The sequence below is a fragment of the Rhinatrema bivittatum genome, chromosome 2, assembly GCF_901001135.1.
Source record: "Rhinatrema bivittatum chromosome 2, aRhiBiv1.1, whole genome shotgun sequence".
Classification (NCBI taxonomy): domain Eukaryota; kingdom Metazoa; phylum Chordata; class Amphibia; order Gymnophiona; family Rhinatrematidae; genus Rhinatrema; species Rhinatrema bivittatum.
In genome coordinates this window covers 667,772,961-667,794,466 of record NC_042616.1, presented here as the reverse complement: position 1 = coordinate 667,794,466, position 21,506 = coordinate 667,772,961, and the positions used below count along the sequence as shown (strand labels likewise).

Below are 21,506 nucleotides of genomic sequence, written 5' to 3'. Positions count from 1 at the left end.
CCACGTCTACACTTCCAGTACCTTGCTTCTGAGTCTACATCAGCACGTCCAGTACCTTGACTCTAAGTCTACGTCTGCACTTCCAGTATCTCGTTTCTGAGTCTCATCTGCATCCATGTTCCAGTCCTCGCTGCCCTGGCCTCCATCCAGCCTGCCGCTTCATGCCGTACCCCTGCGGCAGGTCCGAAAGGGCTGGGAACGGTCGGAGGACTGTTTACAAGACCAACATAGCGTTGTTGGGTCTTCCGAAGTGTGCAGGCTCGGAGGAGGGCCTGTCTTCCAGTCTTCTCTCCAGCTTGCTTCCGTCTAGCCCATGCTCGGGCATGCCACGCCTCCCGCGGCACCTCTTCAGACTCTCTGGCGTCGAGCCGCGGCCCAAGGGCACACACCTCTCCCAGGAGTGGGATCGCTCTCCGAGCACTCCGCAACAATTATTGCATATTACAAAAAAACGAGAGCCAATTTTGCATTTTCACAGTCACATTCATGTTTAGCACATGGAAATGTATAAGAATTGACTAATTTCATTTCCGTAACATGACGTTTGTGAAAATGTGTTGCCCAGTGTAATATAGCAAGCAAACTTGCTTTATCCTTCTTCCTTCTCCTTCCTCACACTGTTAATATTGCTCACTCCTCCATTTGCTCCTCCATGTCTAATCTTATCACGCTGTATTCCTATCAATCACCCTTTTCTCCTTCCTTTTAAAATCTCTCTACCTTGTCATCTTTCACCCCTTCTGGCCCTTCATCTTCCACACTCCCTCATTTCACCTTCCTTTCTCTCACCCCCTTTCTAGTTTTCCATCTACCTAACACCATTTCTATCCCTCTCTATGTTCCTCATTCACTCATCTGCTAACTCTGTCTCCCTTTCTCACCTTCTCAATCCCACTGTCTCCTCATCCCTCTAATATCCTATTTTCTCTCTAAACTGCTTCTCCCCTCCTCTGAAAAATACAAATTCTTCCATGTCCAGAAGCCAATTCCCCTCAGGTGCAGAATTGGGCCAGGTACTATTTACCTTTCTGCATGCGAATCTGAGCAGGAACTGCTTCTCTTCCCATGCACAGACTTGGGCGTGTCCACATGAGCTAAATAGCCAGGAAGAAAATCCCAGTCTCCATAGTGACATGGCATCTTGCATTTCAGTAGCCTTGAATTTGATGGTTCTGTACGCTGTAGTGTAAAGTTGTGAAGAATGTGTGCTGTGCTTAGAGGAGTGCAGTGTACAACTGAACCTGAGAGTAGAAATGGGAAGGGAATGGTCCACCTTGATGGGAAGTCCTACTAATAAGGTACTAAGAATAAGGCAAAGTGTGCAATTTGCACAGGACCATTTTTTTCTCCATATACAAGCAGGATAAAGTCATCCATCCTAGTGATTGATGTCACCCCCAACAGTACCAAGACAGAAAAGCATGCTTAGAAATCAGAAAAACTGTGAAGGTTTTTCTGAGCATCCACAGACTTTCCCGCTCAGCCGCCCACCATGCGAGTCTCAGTCTTTTCATCTGCTCGAGGTGACAGACATGTATTTTGGTTCTCACTCTCTCTCTCTTAGCCACTCATCAGATTTTATTGTGAAATGTTTTCTTTTATTTTTCTTTATTTTTTTTTTCATAAGTCCCCAAAAACAGAAATTTTTTTGTTTAAACTTGGTAAAAATTGAATTTGACTGTCTTGCTTGTCTTCAGGCTGGGATTCAAGAGGTGGCCTTGGTGCAGCAGTTTGAACATATTGTTTAAACTGTTGGCAGATACTCATCCATGTGTATTGAGTAGTCTCATTGATTGGAATATTCCTAAATGGTCCCTAAGATCAGAAGGTACCCGCTTGCTGGCTATCCCTCCTTCCAACAAGTATAAATGGGTCCAGACAAGAGCACACATTTTTTCTTCTGTGGCAGTAGAGGTCTGTGAGCAGCAGGATATAAAATTGTTCAAAAAAAGCTGAAGACACATTTTTGAACAGGCATTTGGATGGGGCTGAAATGTATTAGTCTATATTTTATGTTTTATTTCATGTTTATTTTCTGTTTTATAGATATGTTGAGAATTATGTTTTATGAGTGTCTTTTATTATCCACATTGAACAAATATTAGGAGTTTGTGGAATAACATATTTTTAAAATAAATTTTTTATTTTCTCGGGATTCCAAACAAAGCTATTTATTGCTGATTCCAGTATAACAATCATGAAAATAACAAGTTGCAAGGTGATGCATATAGGGAAAAATAAACCATGCTATAGTTACACAATGTTAGGTTCCATATTAGGTGCTACTACCCAAGAAAGAGAAATCGTCGGTTCAGTGTGCTGCGGCAGTCAAAAAAGCAAACAGAATGTTGGGAATTATTAGAAAGGGAATGGTGAATAAAACGGAAAATGTCATAGTGCCTCTGTATCGCTCCATGGTGAGACCGCACCTTGAATACTATGCACAATTCTGGTCGCAGCATCTCAAAAATGATATAATTGTGATGGAGAAGGTATAGAGAAGGGCGATCAAAATGATAAAGGGAATGGAACAGCTCCCCTATGAGGAAAGACTAAAGAGGTTAGGACTTTTCAGCTTGGAGAAGAGACGGCTGAGGGGGGATATGATAGAGGTGTTTAAAATCATGAGAGGTCTAGAACGGGTAGATGTGAATTGGTTTTTTACTCTTTTGGATAATAGAAAGACTAGGGGCCACTCCATGAAGTTAGCATGTGGCACATTTAAAACTAATCGGAGAAAGTTGTTTTTCACTCAATGCACAATTAAACTCTGGAATTTGTTGCCAGAAGATGTGGTTAGTGCAGTTAGTATAGCTGTGTTTAAAAAAGGATTGGGTAAGTTCTTGGAGAAGTCCATTACCTGCTATTAATTAAGTTGACTTAGATAATAACCACTGCTGTTACTAGCAACGGTAACATGGAATAGACTTTTAGTTTTTGGGTACTTGCCAGGTTCTTATGGCCTGGATTGGCCACTGTTGGAAACAGGATGCTGGGCTTGATGGACCCTTGGGACCCAGTATGGCATGTTCTTATGTTCTTAACATAAAAATACATCACAATACAAGTACAAAATAAAACAGGTTTTATAGCATTTAAAAACATTACACCTCCCCTCTGTCAGCCTAAAAAGTTCAGCCTTAATTTTTTCCCTAAAATGTAAATAATCTGGATCCTTCCTTATAACATTCCCTAACACATTCCATAAAGTTGGGTCTGATATTGAAAACACCTTTTTTCTTGTTTTCTAAAGCTTATAATCCTTGACAGATTGTATTTCTAACAACTTTTGACTTACGGATTGAAGGGTACAGGATACTATGTATGGCTTAATCAACTCAGCCAAACATGAGGATTCATCAACACTTAAATCATGTTATCTCCTGCAGAGGCACTCAGTATAGCTTTGGCAAAACTGGAATGACATGCTCATGATTTAATTCCTGTAATAACCCTGGTTTAGTGCTTTGTAAGATGTTTAGGCCCTTCGCATGATGCACCTAATTGTGCAGCCTGCACTTTTATGTCTCCAGGCACCACAAGATATAGGAGTCTTGTACTGAGGGATTTTTGGAGTCCCCTTAGATATTGACTCTTTTGGTGTAAAAAAGAAGAAATCATTGAAAGCCGAGGGACCTTCACCTAAATTTAAAAAGGCAGAGTCTTCTCATGCTAAGCACCTTGAGTCAATCCACTCTTGGTGCAAACATTGTCTCTCCTCAGTCAAAGAAGTGTAAGTTGTGCCCTTTGGTGCAGAAGGATATGGGTGTCGTACTGTCGCAAACTGTCTGCAGAGAAGCACAAGAAGTCCTTGATGGTACAGGACTCAGAAGAGAGGTCAGCGTTGGGAGTTCTTCATCAGCAGAATTTCTTGACCAGCAAAACTATGGAAACCCATTAATGCCAAAATTGTCTTGGCACTGAAACAAATCTTTTGTCACAGATAAGCCAAGCTTCTGACTTCCATTAGCTATGCTGGTCTAGGTTCTGGAATTATATGGCTCTGTGGGTCCACATTAGAAGAATGAGCACCACCCCTTTTTAGAGAAAATGTGATTGGGAGTTTGTGGTGAAATATTTTTCTAAAATGCCAAAATTGTCACCACCTCTAGTGCATGTTATAAAATCCAGGCTTAGTGTGCGCAAAGGGGTGCACACATGTGCACCTTGCACGCGCCGAGCCCAAGGGGAACCCCGATGGCTTTCCCTGTTCCCTCCAAGGCCGCTCCGAAATCAGAGCAGCCTTGGAGGGAACTTTTTTCTGCACCCCCCCCCTTTCCCTCCCTTCCCCTATCTAACCCACCGCAGGCACGTTAGTGGCCCAAAAGGTTTTTATCACAAATGGCAGTTTGGGCTGCTGGTGTGTGAGAGAGAGAGAGAACCTCTATGGAGGTTCACATACATGTTTACTATTTATACCACTGTAAGAGGGGGCACTATTAACTCGGGGCAAGGTTTGGGAGGGAGTGAGGTAGGTTTTAGGAGACATTTTTACATACATAGTCTGAGGTAAGAACAGCACAGTTGCCATCAGTGAAGATTTTATGTAATTTGGAGTGATGAGTGTTATGCTCCGGCTTGTGGACCCTTGGCCGACAAGAGGATGGTATACCTTTCGGAAGGTCCGTAGGTTCTCTTGTCGGGTGGCGAGGCAGAACAGGAGGCGGGACCAGCTGACCCTTGGCACTGGAGGCTGAGGCGAATACGGAGGCGATGAAGAGACAAGATGAGGCGCTGAGTCTTCACCACTGGTGGTCTGCGGTCCCCCCGGGAGCAGCCCGTAGGGACCCGACCGCTGGGACTTAGGCGGACCTAGGGAGGTCAGAGCAACGGTGCAAAGGCCAACTGGAGCTTCGCCCTGGAAGCCCGCGGTCCCCCAGGAGGAGCCCGTAGGGACCCGGGCTGCTGGGACTTAGGTGGGCCCTTGGAGACGGCGTCTTGGAGGAGTCCTAGGTCGAGTGCCAGAGGGTCGTCGCTCACCAGTCCGAAGTCATGCACCAGAGAATCGCCGCTTGCCAGTCCGAAGTCAGGAACCAGAGAATCACCGTAAGCCAATCCGAAGTCAAGAACCAGAGACTCACCGTAAGCCAATTCGAAGTCAGGAACCAGGAACACCAAGACATAACAGAAGCAGGAACTCACCGAGGCAAGCAGACTCAAACAACACTCGCAAGAGACGTTGCCAAGTCGAGGAATGAGCAGAAGAATCCTCCCTCTGCTCTGGATCATTGGAAGCAGGTGAGTCTAGTTAAAGGGACCAGGTCCCTTTAAATGCAAATGAGTTGACGGCGGCCATCTTGGATCCCATGGCGGTGGCCATCTTGGATTCTCCCGGCAGTGAGACGCTGAGCCCCGGGGAGGCTAGGAGGGTTCCCGGCGAGTGAGTACCCCGCGGGCCCACTCCAGCCTGCAGGAACGACTGCCCTGGGTCCTGGCTTCCTTCGGGCTGTTTGCCGCGGCGGGTCGCTGCCGCGGCCAGGTAGGGGGGGCGCGCCCGTGGTCGGCCGCGGGTGCGAAACACAACAGTACTCCCCTCTTTAGGGTGCCTCCCTGGAAGTCTGGGTTTGGACGGGTGGTCTCTGTGAAACTGGTCCAAGAGACTCTGGTCCAGAATGTTAGCCATGGGCTCCCAGGAGTTCTCTTCGGGACCGAAACCCTCCCATGCCAGCAGGTATTCCCATTTCTTGCGATGTTTTCTCACATCTAGGACCTCCCGAACCTGGTAGGTGAGGTCGTCTTCAGAGGCGACAGGTTGGGGAGTAGGAGGCATGCTGGAGTGCCATGACAACACCAGAGGCTTCAAGAGAGAGACATGGAAGGTATTATGTATCTTAAGAGACAGAGGGAGACGAAGCTGGTAAGAGACTGCACCCACCTGCCGGATGATGGGAATGGCCCGATGAATCGCGGAGCCAGTCGTGAAGATGGCAGCTTCGTGGATAAATTGTGTACTTAGCCAAACCTTTTGGCCCGGGCGGAGAGGCGGGTACGGTATTCTGCGCTGATCCGCGTACTTCTTGGCTGCCTGGCCAGCCTTGACCAGGACGCGCTGCGTGGATATCCATAGCTGGTGCAGTTCTTCAGCCGAGAGCTGGGCTGCGGAAGACAGTACTGTAGTAGGGACAGGCACAGGCGGTCGTGGCTGGCTCCCATAAACAATCTGAAGCGGGGAGGACCCCGTAGCCGCGGAGATGTGGGAATTCAGGTCGAATTCGGCCCATGGTAGCAGACTAGCCCAGTCGTCCTGTTTTTCGTTCACGTACAAACGGAGGAACTGTTTCAACGTCTGGTTAGTTCTTTCTGCGAGACCATTGGTCTGAGGGTGATAACCTGAAGTATAGTCCAAGGTGACGTCAAACTTTTGGCATAGGGCCCTCCAAAAGTGGGCGGTGAACTGAGGTCCCCTATCGGACAGGATGCTTTTGGGCAGACCATGCAAGCGAAAGATATGCTGCACAAAGAGTTGGGCCAACTGAGGGGCAGTCGGCAACCCTGGAAGGGGCACGAAATGTGCCATTTTACTAAAGCGGTCCACTACCACCCAGATAACTGCATTGCCGCTGGACAATGGTAGGTCGACCACGAAGTCGGTGGCCACGTGGGTCCATGGCTCCGCGGGCGCTGGTAGCGGCTGGAGTAGACCTGGGGTCGCGCCATGGATCTTCTTGTGCCGGGCACATACCTGGCAGGACTCCACGTAGGCCCGAACATCCCAGCTGAGTTTAGGCCACCAATAGTATCGGCGCAGGTTTTGTAACGTCCGGATTTGTCCAGGGTGGCCCGAGCAACGGGAGTCGTGGGCCCAAGCGAGGACGTTTTTGCGCAGGTGCTGTGGGACCAAGGTCTTCCCAGGAGGGATGGTAGTAGTGGCAGACAGGAGGACCTGAGACGGTTCAATGATGAAGCGTGGTTCCTCCGTGCCTTCTGTAGATTCGAAGACGGGCGATAAGACATCGACCTTGACATTTTTCCCGGCAGGTCTATAGCGGAGGACGAAGTTAAACCTCGTGAAGAATAGAGCCCAACGAGCCTGCCGTGGATTAAGCTGTTGAGCCTGCTGCAGGTACTCTAAGTTTTTGTGGTCTGTATAGACAGTAAATTGGTGCTGTGCCCCCTCTAGCCATGGCTGCCATTCTTCCAAGGCTACCTTTATCGCCAAGAGTTCCTTATCTCCTATGGCATAGTTCTGTTCGGCTGGGGAGAACTGGCGGGAGAGGAAGGCACATGGGCGTAGCTTGTGCCTTTCAGAGGTCTGACTCAGAACGGCGCCAACGCCTTCAGAAGAGGCCTCGATGACAAACGGCCGCTGCGGGTCTGGATGTCTAAGGCATGGCTGTAACGAGAATGCTTCCTTGAGGCGACGAAAGGCGGTTTCTGCCGCAGGGGGCCATTTCTTGGGGTCCACGCCTTTCCGGGTCAGGGCCGTCATCGGGGCAACGATGGTTGCATAATGCGGGATAAAAGATCGGTAATAATTCGCAAACCCCAGAAACCTCTGGAGTGCCTTGAGTCCTGACAGCTGCGGCCATTCCCGAAGGGCCTTCAGCTTCTGTGGGTCCATGCAGAATCCTTCTTTGGAGACTATATATCCCAGAAAGGGAAGGGATTCCTGTTCGAAAAGGCACTTTTCTAGCTTCGCGTACAGATTGTTTTCTCTAAGACGCTCTAGTACTTGAATGACGTGCTGGCGGTGAGCGGATAAGGTATCTGAAAATATCAGTATGTCATCCAGGTATACGACCACACATCGGTACAGGAGGTCACGTAGGATTTCATTCATAGTGTTCTCAAACACTGCGGGAGCATTGCAGAGCCCGAACGGCATTACTAAATATTCATAGTGGCCGTCTCGGGTATTGAATGCGGTCTTCCACTCATCGCCCTCTTTGATGCGGATCAAGTTATAAGCTCCCCGGAGGTCAAGCTTGGAGAAGATCTGTGCTCCTTGCAAACGGTCGAAGAGTTCCGAAATGAGGGGTAGCGGATATTGGTCTTTGACCGTTATAGCATTCAGGCCTCTATAATCAATGCACAGACGCAGACTCCCATCCTTCTTGGCGACGAAGAAGAACCCCGCTCCTGCGGGGGACTGGGATTTCCGGATAAATCCTCTCTTCAGATTTTCCTCAACATACTCCCTCATGGCCTGCGTCTCGGCCGGAGAAAGGGCATAGGTGCGTCCTCGAGGGGGTTCTGTCCCTGGGAGAAGAGTGATGGCGCAGTCGAAGGATCGGTGCGGTGGCAGTACTTCGGCCTTTTGTTTAGAGAAGACGTCCGTGTATGCAGCATAAGGAGCTGGTAGACCCGGGAGACTGGTGGAAGCTATGGAACAAGATGCTGGCACCACGGAGTGGAGACATTTGCCGTGGCAATTCGGTCCCCAACGAGCCAGCTGCAGTGTCTTCCAGTCAAACTGGGGCTCATGATCCTGGAGCCACGGGAGTCCTAGAACAATCGGATGGATGGAATATTCCAGGACGTAAAATGAGATTTGTTCCTGGTGCAGGGCCCCAGTTCTGAGCTGGACGGGAATCGTGGCGTGTGTCACTTGTTCTGGGAGGGGCTTCCCCTGGATCGAGGAGATGACCATGGGAGTAGAAAGGCGGACTTGTGGGGTCTTTAGGTGTTCCACCAGGCCTTTCATTATAAAGTTGCCGCCGGCGCCGGAGTCCACTAATGCCAAAGTGTAGAAGTCTTCTTCGGTCGTGGATAGTGACTCTGGCAGTGTCAGTGGAGGTGCAGGTGTGGTACGGCCCAGGAAGAGACCTCCGCCAGGTCCTAGGCCCGAGAGTTTCCCGATCGCTCTGGACAGGAGGCTACTCGGTGGCCCGCCGTGCCGCAATAAAAGCAGAGTCCCTCCTTCGTGCGCCGTTGCCGCTCCTGTGGAGATACTTTCCCACGACCCAACTCCATGGGTTTGTCGGCAGGTGCCCGAGGGACTTCAGGAGCACTCTTGTGCGGAGGAGAGGGCCTCCTTGCTGCTTTAGTCACCGGGATGCGGAACCTCATGCGACGGTCTACACGATTGGCCAACTCAATCATGCCGTCAAGATCGTCGGGGAGTTCCTTCGCCGCCAACTCATTTTGGAGGCGCGATGCTAGGCCCTCCAGGAAAATACCATGCAGGCAGTCTTCTCTCCAATTTAGCTCCGCGGCCAGGATGCGGAATTCTGTGGCATACTCGGCCACAGTGCGGGTGCCCTGCCGCAACCGGAGCAGTTCGGAGACCGCAGTGGACTTGCGGACGGGTTCGTCAAACATCTGCCGAAACGCAGACAGGAACTGAGTCAAGTCTCTAAAGATCGGGTCACTTCTTTCCCATAGGTGGGAGGGCCAAATTAGGGGCTTCCCGTCAAGCAGGGACATGATGTAGCTGGTCTTGACCAGGCCACTGGGAAACTGCGCCGGCAGTAAGGAGAAGCGAACCTGGCACTGACTGAGAAATTCTCGACACAACTTTGTGTCTCTGGCGTATCGAGAGGGCGCCGGGAGTTGTGTGGGAGTAACTTGCCCCTGGTCGCTTCCGGAGGCCTGGACGGAGTGGGGTTGGGCAGGGCGACCTCCTTGCGCCCCAGACGGAGATGGAAGCGCGGGATTCATAGGCCCTAGTGCTTCCAGGCGTTGGGTCAGGCCCTGTACCGCAGAGACCAGGGCGTCGAGGGTCTGTTGTTGGTCTTTCAGATGCTGGGCCATCCCAGGAATGGCCTGGCGGGCAGATACCTCTGCCGGGTCCATGGACTTGGCAATCTGTTATGCTCCAGCTTGTGGACCCTTGGCCGACAAGAGGATGGTATACCTTTCGGAAGGTCCGTAGGTTCTCTTGTCGGGTGGCGAGGCAGAACAGGAGGCGGGACCAGCTGACCCTTGGCACTGGAGGCTGAGGCGAATACGGAGGCGATGAAGAGACAAGATGAGGTGCTGAGTCTTCACCACTGGTGGTCTGCTGTCTCCCCGGGAGGAGCCCGTAGGGACCCGACCGCTGGGACTTAGGCGGACCTAGGGAGGTCAGAGCAACGGTGCAAAGGCCAACTGGAGCTTCGCCCTGGAAGCCCGCGGTCCCCCAGGAGGAGCCCGTAGGGACCCGGGCCGCTGGGACTTAGGTGGGCCCATGGAGACGGAGTCTTTGAGGAGTCCTAGGTCGAGTGCCAGAGGGTCGTCGCTCACCAGTCCGAAGTCGTGCACCAGAGAATCGCCACTTGCCAATCCGAAGTCAGGAACCAGAGAATCACCGTAAGCCAATCCGAAGTCAGGAACCAGGAACACCAAGACATAACAGAAGCAGGAACTCACCGAGGCAAGCAGACTAAAACAACACTCGCAAGAGGCGTTGCCAAGTCGAGGAATGAGCAGAGGAAGCCTCCCTATATACTTCCTCTGCTCTGGATCATTGGAAGCAGGTGAGTCTAGTTAAAGGGACCAGGTCCCTTTAAATGCAAATGAGTTGACGGCGGCCATCTTGGATCCCATGGCAGTGGCCATCTTGGATTCTCCCGGCAGTGAGACGCTGAGCCCCGGGGAGGCTAGGAGGGTTCCCGGCGAGTGGGTACCCCGCGGGCCCACTCCAGCCTGCAGGAACGACTGCCCTGAGTCCGGGCTTCCTTCGGGCTGTTTGCTGTGGCGGGTTGCCGCCGCGGCCAGGTAGGGGGGGCACGCCCGTGGTCGGCCGCGGGCGCGAAACACAACAATGAGAGGTAAAAGAAGAGTTGATTTTTACAATTTATTCTCTACCTAGCTTGATAAACTCTCTATCTAGCTGCAATCAAGCTAGGAGGAGAGTACATTGTACAAATCCAATGCATGCGATAAGGCCCTAACGCAAAATGATAAATGACCCTGTTAGACTGCAGTGATTACCAATGCTAGTATTTTTTATTTTTATGTATATTCTTGAATTTTAACAAATTTATTCTAATTTTATACTATTATGCTTCTTTATTTTAATTTTATATAAATATCATATTTATTGTATGTTTTAAATTAATTTGTATGTTTTGTTGTGAACCACTCAGAATTTCAGATAATGCGACATATACATTTTTAAAAATAGTCTACCAGTTTGCCCAGTGCTTTTGCAGTTCATGAAGAGCCTCATCGCTCTTCAACCTGAATTCCCTCCATTTCAACCAGACCTCCCACCCAGTCATTTTTTCACTTTTATGATTATGATTACATACTCCTGATATTGAGCAGGAGTAAATATACGGAAGTAAGGTGTCACATTTACATGTGTAAATTGCTTATAAAATAGCAGCTTATGTAAATGTTGGCTTTTCTTCAGAATGCCCCTGTGCCTTCCCTTTTTTACTCGTGAAAACCTACTCATGGACCTTGATTTACACTTGTATGTTATGGTTTTTAAAATAGCCTGTACTTGAGTAAATGCTATTTTATGCACCCAAGTTTTGAAGATTCACCTTTTAAGGCTGAACAATGTTTTTGTTTGTCCCTTCTTGGATCATATCAGGTCATTCACTACAAAAGGCACTTTCTCTTCTCCATGTAATGAGTACTCTTCAGTCTTTAGGTTTTGTCATCAGTATCCTGAAATCAAATACAATACCTTCTCCGTAATAGATTTTATAAGAGCACACAGACATATTTTTATTTATTTATTTATTTATTTATTTATTTAATTAAATTCTTTTAATATACCGATGCCCAAGACCAGGTCTTTAAAGAGGAAAGTTATATATGCCTCGAGAGCAAACAGCAATTTTCTGCCTGGCTTTTCATGAAGATATTAAACCATATAGCATCAACAATTCATATCATTCTTCTTTGACTGACTCCAAATGAGACAAGCTCAGTGGCATCTGAAGATCTAATGGAGCCAACATATTCAACCAATATAAGACAAGGTGAAGATATCCATCGATTTTGTCCACTCTCTAAATTGGTGGTTGAACCATTTGAACTTGTTAAAAGGTCAATTGTTTCACCATCCACAATTCCAAGACATTCTTATTACAAATTCTTCCATTTACAGTTGGAGAGTTCACTTGAAATGTCTGTGCTTCCATGTTCCATGAACCTGGTTATGGAACAAGATACTTGATATAAATCATTGAGAATTAAAAGGAATTTTCAGTGCTTTAAAAATATTCACCCCCAAGACTGAAGAACCAAGGTGGTGGCAATGTTCTATATCAGCAAACAAGGGGGTTCTGGTTCTTTTAGGCTTTGCCTGGAAACCACAATAATTTGGAAATGAGCAATTTTTAAGAAATTTTTCATAAAGCTGTCTGCCTTGCTGGAGACCAAAATCTGTTATCAGACCACTTAAGTTGTCATTACTCACTCAAATAGTGCAGGAGTTTTTTTCACCTTTGGGGCACTTCACAAGTAGATCCTAAATAACAAAGTTCCAATATTCTTTTCCAAGAGACCAGCAAGACATAGGTTAGTGGCAGATATTTTCTGTATCAACTGGGGTCAAGAACTCCTTTTTGCATTTCCACCAATTCCACTAATATCCAAAAAACTGAGGAGGGAAAGAGGGCAAATGATTATAGTAATCCCTTTCTGGCCTCACCAGATTGGTTTCCATAGCTGCAATGTCTAGCTGTTCATCAAATAGTAAAATTGAGAATATTCCCCTCCCTCATCACTGAATGTAATGAGAATCAATTGCATCTCAACTTTCAGTCCTGGACTCTTACTTCTTGAATGGTAAAAGTCAGCTAGCCTAGACTTTTCTTTGCAGATACCTACAATTTTAAGAAAGTTCTTCTTGTTTCAAGGTATGATTCTATCAAGAGATCTTACAATTTTAAATGCAGAAGATATTCTACCCGGTGTGCACATTTCAGTCAGGTTCTATTTTAATATTCTGTTTCTTTTCTGTTTCAATATTTGCTGAACCTCTCAGACACAAGTCTGTAAACCAACCCATATCCATGTTCACCTCAGTGCTATAGTTTAGGACTAGGAGGCAACACCTATTTCTCAAAAACTAACAGCTGCCATATTTATGAAGGGGGCTTCATAAATCTCAAATCTTCAATGAAAGATCCACTTTTTCTTTGGGATCAGAATATAGTCCTCGCTCAGTTTAGAAAGCCTTCTTTTCAACCATTAGCATCAGCAGATCTAAAATTCCTTTACTGGAAATTATAGTTTTCACGGCAGTTACTTCTGCCTAGAAAGAAAGCAAATTGCAAACTCTAGTCTTGTATGCTTCCTATACTCAATTCTTAAATTTTTACCAAAAATGGTCTCATTTTCATTTGTCAATCCATTGTAATATAAGCTCTTTTGCCCATAAGGACAAACAAACTCATTATACACTAGACTGAAGAAGAGCTTTATTATTCTAAAGATAGAACAAACTCTTAGAGAAAGTCTTCATAAGTCTTCATTTCATTCAGTCCAGTTAAGAAGGGATATCATCTTAGATATCAGATCGCATCACTTACTGCTACAATCAATCAAGATTACATATTTAATGTAAAGTGAAAATTCATCAGATTAGGGCTTCTGTACTTCCTTGTCACATCTCCATTCCACTTCTGTAGAAGATATCTGCAAAGTTGCTATTTCATAACTGATTTTGGCCTAGACAACCCTTCCTATCAAGACAACAGTTTTGGACAGGCAGTTCTTTAAATTTTATTTAAATAATCTAGTCCAGCGCTTCTCAACCGGTGTGTCACGACACACCAGTGTGTCACCAAACACCGGCAGGTGTGTCATGTCTCCCTATGCCCCATTGTACTTTCCTTCTCCCTTTTTCTAGCCCCCGCGGGCCAATTGTAGGCTCCTTTCATCCTACCCCCACTGCCCAATTGGAAGCCTCCTCCCTTCTACCTGCCAGTGGGAGTAGGAAGAAGGGAGGAAGCCTTTGAATGGCTGATGAGGCAGGCATCATATAGCCAGGGGGTGGGGTGGGAGGAATGGCAGTGTCGAACCCCGATGAAGCAAGGCTGCCACGGGACCTCATCCCTGAGGCGGTGAAGAGGAAAACCCGACCCTGACCAAGCAAGGCCACCACAGGAGCCCATCCCCATGGCAGTGAAGAGGAAAACCTGACCCTGACCAAATAAGGCCACCACCGGAGTCCATCCCCGTGGTGGCAAAGAGGAAACCTGACCCCAACCAAGGCCGCCACGGGAGCCCATTCCCATGGCAGTGAAAAAAGAAGGTCCGCCGGAGTAAAGCCGCAGTGGAACTGGAGCCCATCCCTGCAGTGAAGGAAGAGGTATTTGGTGAGAGTTTGTGTGTGTGGGTGTGAATGAGTGCCTGGGTGAGAGCTTCTGTCTGAGGGTGTGAATGGGTGCCTGGGTGAGAGCTTGTGTCTGAGGGTGTGAATGGGTACCTGGGTGAGAGCTTGTGTTTGTGGGTGTGAATGGATGCCTAAGTGAGAGCTTGTGTCTGTGGGTGTGAATGGATGCATGGGTGAGAGCTTGTATCTGAGGGTGTGAATGAGTGCCAGCGTGAGAGTTGGTGTGAATGAATGCTTGGGTGAGAGCTTGTGTGTGTAGGTGTGTGGGTGGAAGTCTGGGTGAGAGCTGGTATGAATGGGTGCTTGGGTGAGAGCTTCTGTGTATGGGTGTGAATGGAAGCCTGAGTGAGAGCTTGTGGGTGTGAATCGGTGCCTGGGTGAGAGCTGGTGTGCATGGGTGCAAGAGCATTTGTGTGTGATTGAGAGCTTGTATATAAGAGAGCATGAGTGTGATTGAGAGAGAGACTGGTCAGGAAGATGACTAGTATGCGTATGTGAGAGAGAGACTGGTCAGGAAGATGAGAGAGACCGAGACTGGTCATGGGGGTCTAATTTTGTGTGTGTGTGTGTGTCTGATTGTGAGTGCTAAGGAAGAGGACTGTGAAGACAGAGCTTCAGCAGCCCTTGCTGCTTCTGGTGAGTGCTATTGGCCTGGAAGGGAAAGGAGTAGGAAAGTTGCTGGAGAGGGTAAGTAAAGGTGGCTTTTAAAATTTATTTTTCTTGATTGACTGCCATTTTAATTATTGGGTATTATGCGATGTCTGCTATTTATTGATATTTGGACATGTTTTAATAATTTTAATGAGTTTTTAATTGTTGGATATTATTCTGTTCAGCAGCTGTTTTGTAACATTTTTAGTATAGTTTTACAATTATTTCTGTGTGGGGCCCTATAGCAGCTTGGCTTATTCTGTTTTCCTAATAGGAAATGTATTAGTGTTTAGGGCCTGGTTTAATAGTTGTATTTCTTAGATAGGATTGTTACTGGTTGAGTGTGTTCCATAATACAGGTGTACCTTTGTGCAGATTAGTTTGTGTGCATTATTGCAAATCCTGAGAGTCTGTTAGGTGCTATATTTCTCTTTCCATTTCTCCAGGTTCGCACTGCATGCAGAGTGGCTTTTTTGGTTTTCCATTCCAGTTTCTGTCTCCATATTTATAATTTGTGGTTTTTCTGTACTTGGTAAAGGTCAGTTCTGGGTGTGTGACCACGGTGAGGTATTTTACTAGCATGTATCAATCTTATTTGTTGTGTTCTCTCAATAGGATATGCATTAGTGGTAAATTACTGTCTTTTCATAAGGAAGGCTGTTGTGCCTGGTAGTAAAGGGAGTTTGTTTTGCTTTTACTGAGATGTCATCAGAACCAGAATATCTTTTTTGTATGGTGAGTTGTACAGGGTAATGCCCTAGATCTGCTCTGCACTCATTGCTGGGGGTTGAGGGGATTCCTGTGGATGCAGAGTGCATGTTTACATTTAGCCCCATGTTCAGTGTGTCATGCATGTGAGAACCATCTATCAGGTGTGTCCCAGCCAAAAAAAGGTTGAGAACCACTGATCTAGTCAACTCCACCATTCATACTCAAACAATAAATATGAGTTGCAATGACACATTTCAGTACTCAGACACCAAAATAATTACTTGCAACTTTTAGATTGAAAGTTCTAATTTATGTGGCTAGCTTTATTCTACTTTTCTACGGAGAAAGCAAAGTTGCACAACTGTAACGTGTTCTCCATAGATCACAAGATAAATCAGCCACACTTACCCTTCGGTTTGAAAATTAGCTTGCTTTAAGGACTGAGGAGACTCATGTGGTAGGTGGCTGTGTGGGAAGGCTCGAGAGCTTTTCAGAGCTTTGAGATAGTTTTTCTGTTTTGGTGCAATCAGAATGATGTCATGGCTGATTTATCCTGCTGTCTATAGAGTACACCTGCTACAGGTGAGCGGCTTTTGCTTTATCATTTCTTTGAAACTTCATTATATACGTGATACAATCCCCAACTGCTACACAATGTTCTTGGTAGGGATGTGCAACAAAATTGCCTAATTTGGAATGGTTCGGGAGAACCGAAAAATGATTTCATTTTTTCCGAAATTTCGGGGAAAATTCATTTTCGCTTTAGTGCGCACTAATTCTGCACATTAGTGTGCACTAAAGTGAAAATTAGGGCCCCCGAAAAAAACCTCCCGAACCACAGGAAAAATGAAATTTGATCCCAAAGCACATCTCTAGTTCTTGGTAACTTTCTTGAAATAACGAAGGTGTCAGCAAATATTTGGGTGAGTAGAGCCTTTAAGCTTTAGCAAATATCTTCCAAATTGGATTAGAGGTCTTCTTCCACTTCCTTCCAAATCTCTCTGACTCTGTGATTGCTGACTCATTTTATAGGCTCTTGCAGGTCGATGCAGAAAGGTGCATTCAGTTGAACACATCTTTCTGCACACACTTCAATGCACATGTTCTGCAGGAAAAACATACTGCCAATGCAGCAAGGTGTTTTGCGTGAAAAAGCACATATTTCCAAACAGGAGTACTGCTTAATGCCCTCACATGGAAATTACATGCAAATTACATGCATTATCCCCGACGCAGAGACTTCATCTGGCCAGCATGATTTTTTTAGTGCTGAATACTTAGGCCCTGGTTAGAACTGGAGTTAAGTTTCCAGTGCTATCAAAAAAAGTATAAAAATGTTTTTTTTTTAAGTTTAAAAAATAGTCAAAAACTCTCTGGGTAAGTGCTGGCAGCTGCTGCCACTTACTTGGATAATAACTGATTTATCTGGGTAAGTGCTGGCAGCTGCTGCCACTTACTTGGATAATAACTGATTTATCTGGGTAAGTAGTGGCAGCCACCTCTGCCACTTACCTGGATACATACATACATCGGTCTATATGGCAGCAAGAAGCAGGAAACTTGCCACCACTTACCCAGATAGCCTGTCAGGGATTCCTCCACCCCCTTCCCTAGTTAAAATGTACATTTGGCCTGTGACAAACACACATTTTATAGTTTTTATGTATTTTTTTTTTTTACTCCTGAAGCATTACCATATTATTAGCTTGCTGCAATGGGAGTTTAAAAACAAAATCTTGGCCAAGTTAGAATACCTGAGTTAACCATTTAATTTACTTAATTTTCTTTAGTTATCACAGAATTCTTTTACTTAAATTTGTGGAATTTCTAACATGCCCAGTTAGTGGCTGTAAGTTGGGGAAACATCTATGGCTAGAGGAGCAGGCTGTAACCTTTCACTTGGCCTATATTAATCACAATTGCCCTTTCACAGTTATTTTTTGCTAGAGTACATTATTAGAGTAAATTATATCTATGCTCAATTTGTCGGCATTACTCAAAGCCTTTTCTCCAGTCTGTTTTGGGTTTGTTTTTTTAAGAACACACCGCTTCATATAGCTGCAAAAGAAGGCCATGCAAAAGTTGTAAGACTTCTTCTGGACAGAGGAGCTGCCATACTGCTGAACAAAGTTGATGCTTCCTTTCTACATGATGCAATACGTGATGGAAGAAAAGACGTAGTCTACTGTACCATTCGGAGTGAAAGGTATGTGCTATGGCAAAATAAAGTTTATCTTTTCTGCTTTAGTATATCTTCTTTCTTCGGGATCTGCTGTGGTTCTGAGGCATTAGTTCCCTACAAGTCACTAACAGTGTGCACGCTAAACTGTGTTAGCATGCAAGATAGTAATGTATTCACTAAAGTCAATGTACATATTCAGGTACATTTATTGTGGTGTGATGAGGGCATGCCAATGCCCCCTCCCACTTCAAGGTGCCAGAAGGTTGATAGCAACACAAGACAACAAACCAGGAGTACCATAAGACTCTGACCCTTCATAGGTATATCATGTGATCTGTAGCCTGGCAGAATTGAGCAAAAAAAATCTCTAACACAAATATCATATTTTTCCTAAATAACTAAGTTTTAGAACCCTAGACCAGAGGTGAGCAAACGGAGTTGCGTGTTCCCTTCCATCCATGCAATCAGTTGCCATCCACCCGCAAGTCTGGTTACATCTCTCATAATTAAATCTTGCATTCCTGGTCTGGTATTAAAAAAAATGGCGCCGGCCATCCAGTGCTCCTACCATGTGACAGGGACCGGCCAATGGCACGGATACCCTGTCACATGGTAAGGGCAAAGGGCCATCGGCGCCATTTTTTTTAGCGCAGCTGATGGCCTGGGAACGGGAGATCGCTCCCCACAGCCCCCTGGACCACCAGGTATGTGTAAAAAGTTTTGGGGGGAGGGTCGGGAGAGTGGGGGAGGCTAAGGGGGTAATTTTAAAGGGTCGGGGTGGTTTGTTTTTTTTTTATCGGCGTGGGCCTCACTAAAACAAATTAGTGATGTGAATTGGAATCGGAACCGATCCCAATTCACTTCTCTAACGATCAGATTTCCACCCCCCCCCAGCCGAACCCGATCGTTAAAACGATCGGGCACACGATTCACATCCCTATTATATATACATACTTTCTAACATATATGCTCATTATCACACAGACTCCCTTATATTTTCTCTCACATACATGTTGACTGGCTCACAAACTCTGGCACACACACATGCTCTGAAAAACACAGTAAGCCTGACTATTATGCATTGCAACAGTGGAAAAATAGAAACATCATTCCTCATAAAACATTAACCAATAAACAGCTCGATACAGTAACATTCAGTTGAAGATTTCTCGTCTGTAACGAGCTCGCTGCGCACAATTCGGACGCGTAAGGCAAACCAGCGATACAGTCTCCAGTTTCGCGCGTCCGTAGCGCTTCTTAAAACAGACGCGTAACCCTTCCCCACCCGGCATGTAAATGAACGAATTAGCTGTATAATGAAGGAATTAGCTATTCCCCTCCGATACCGTAACGCCCGCTCAGGTTATCTCATTAGTAACGCACTGTTTTGCCGCGGCCGTAACGTGTTAGTTTACCGCCTCCCCCTAGTAGGAGTTAGGACTGTGAGTCTAGTAACAAATCCATGGACACCGCTTAAGACACTCAAAAACAATAAAACACAATAAAAAAAAAAAGCGATACAGAGATGATCGAGAAAATGTAATGATGTGGGACACATAAAACCTGTCAGAAAAAAAAATAAAAATTTTTAAATACCTGTCGGAGGGCCGCGTGGGTCCAGGCAGCCGGCGGGCGGTGGCGGCAGGAGCCGGGTGGTCGCGTGTTAAATCTAGGCCGCGGGCGGGTGGGCGCCTGTTCCAGGCGGCAGCGGCGGCAGGGGGACACGCGTTAGTTCGAGACGGCCGGTGGGCGGCGGGTGGTCGCGTGTTAAATCTAGGCCGGGTCCGCACAGGCGCGCATTCATTCACTGCCGGTGGGGGCTGCCAGGGGCAGCCCCCACCGGCAGTGAATGAATGCGACCCCTGCGATTCGGCGCTCAAGGCAGTCACATGCTGTGACTGCCTTGAGCGCCGAATCGCAGGGGTCGCACAGGCGCGCATTCATTCAGGCGGAGCCAGCGGCTTTCGCCGCCGGCTCCTCCACCTGTATGAATGAATGCGCGCCTGTGCGACCCGGCCTAGATTTAACACGCGACCACCCGCCGCCCACCGGCCGTCTCGAACTAACGCGTGTCCACCCGCCCCTGCCGCCGCCGCCTGGAACAGGCGCCCACCCGCCTGCGGCCTAGATTAAACACGCGACCACCCGGCTCCCGCCGCCGCCCGCCAGCCGCCTGGACCCACGCGGCCCTCCGACAGGTATTTAAAAATTTTTTTTTTTGAACACTCAGGTTTTTACATATTTTTGGTATTTTTTTTTTTCACTTCATGGTGCCTGTCATTTCAAATGTCATTTGAAATGACATTTGAAATGACAGGTACCAGCGCACCCTGGTTACTGTATAGGCGCTGTATTAAGCGCCTATACAGTAAAATGGGTTACGCGGGCATAACCCTTCCCTACCGCTTTAAAGCCGCGGCATGCATTTGCATGCGATTAGAGGAGAGTATCGGGGAGTTAGTGAAGAGAACTGTGCGTGCGGGGAGGAAGGGTGCGCCTGACACTGCCGCACTGTTATTACCGCGGCCTTACAGGATCGACCCGAAAGTCAAGAGATATAAAACCAATAAAATCAAGAGTATTAAACCCATACTAAAAAAAAGATTAAATATGCCAAGCAGGCAACAGCCATCAAATGTTCAATAATTAAAATAAGTTTTTTCTAATATTTCCCAAACATCAGATGTTTCAAACAGCAGACACATGAAATTACACCCCAAAATTTATAATAATAGGATTACAAATTTCCAACTCTCCATACATGGGATCTTTTGATTTCTAGTCACCCACAGATTGTTGTCGATTGGGCAAGGGGGTCTAACAATCTTTACCTCTCTCTCCCTCCCCAACAAATATACATGCTATCAGACACACAGGTTCTCTCTCACTCACATATACACTGTCACAGACACAGGCACCTTCACTCTCTCATACACACACACATACACACACACACACACACAGGCACTCTCTGTTAATCATACACAGTCTCACACATATACAGGCTCTGTTGCACTTTCATATACATGCAGGCCCTCTTGCGCGCACACACACACACACACACACACACACACATGCAGTCTCTCTCTCACACACAAACATACACAAATATAGCTTTCAGGCCACCCCCTTTCTTCTGACCTTCCTTTTGTCCGCTGTGGGATGGCAGTTCTGCTCTTCAATGCTGGAAGGGAGGAGGAAGATGGTCTCTGCTACCCGAGGGAAGGGCCTCGGCTGCAACCGTGCAGGACCGGGTTGCGACTATGCAGAACCTCTCATTGGGCCATGGCTGGGCAGAGCCCCTCGTCGAGCCGCGGTTCTACAGATCTCTCTTTGGGCCGCCACCATGCAGGGCCTCTCATCAGGCCACGACTGTGCAGGAGCTCTCATCAGGCTGCAACCTTGCAGGATCTCTTCGTGGCAGGAAGCTGGAAAAATCACGTGATCGGAGCGACCAGCCCACCAGAGGATACCCAATCCCCTGATAGGCCAATCTGCCCCTGATTATAAGTGAACAAAATATTCCTTGACGTACTTATTGTGAGTTTTTCTAATCCACTGAAAGTTATGGGTTTCTTCCTTGCTTATACAAACCTACAAAAGCAATCTAGATTCCACACTTTTTGGCTTAAATTAAATCTGCCCCTTCCAGAAACCAAAGGCACACAATAATACAATTATACACAATTCCTATACTTGGCTCTAAAATATTTAAAATAGCATAGCGAGAGGAATAATTAA

General features: G+C 46.8%; 1 protein-coding gene across 1 annotated transcript in view; it reads left to right on the top strand.

Moving 5' to 3' along the window:
- The window catches only part of TRPA1 (transient receptor potential cation channel subfamily A member 1), a 297,071-nt gene that overhangs the window by 132,720 nt on the left and 142,845 nt on the right, over window positions 1-21,506 (top strand). Inside the window, exon 14 of the mRNA XM_029591461.1 lies at window positions 17,623-17,789. Coding sequence (XP_029447321.1) covers window positions 17,623-17,789 — 167 coding nt within the window. The remainder of the gene's footprint in view (window positions 1-17,622; window positions 17,790-21,506) is intronic.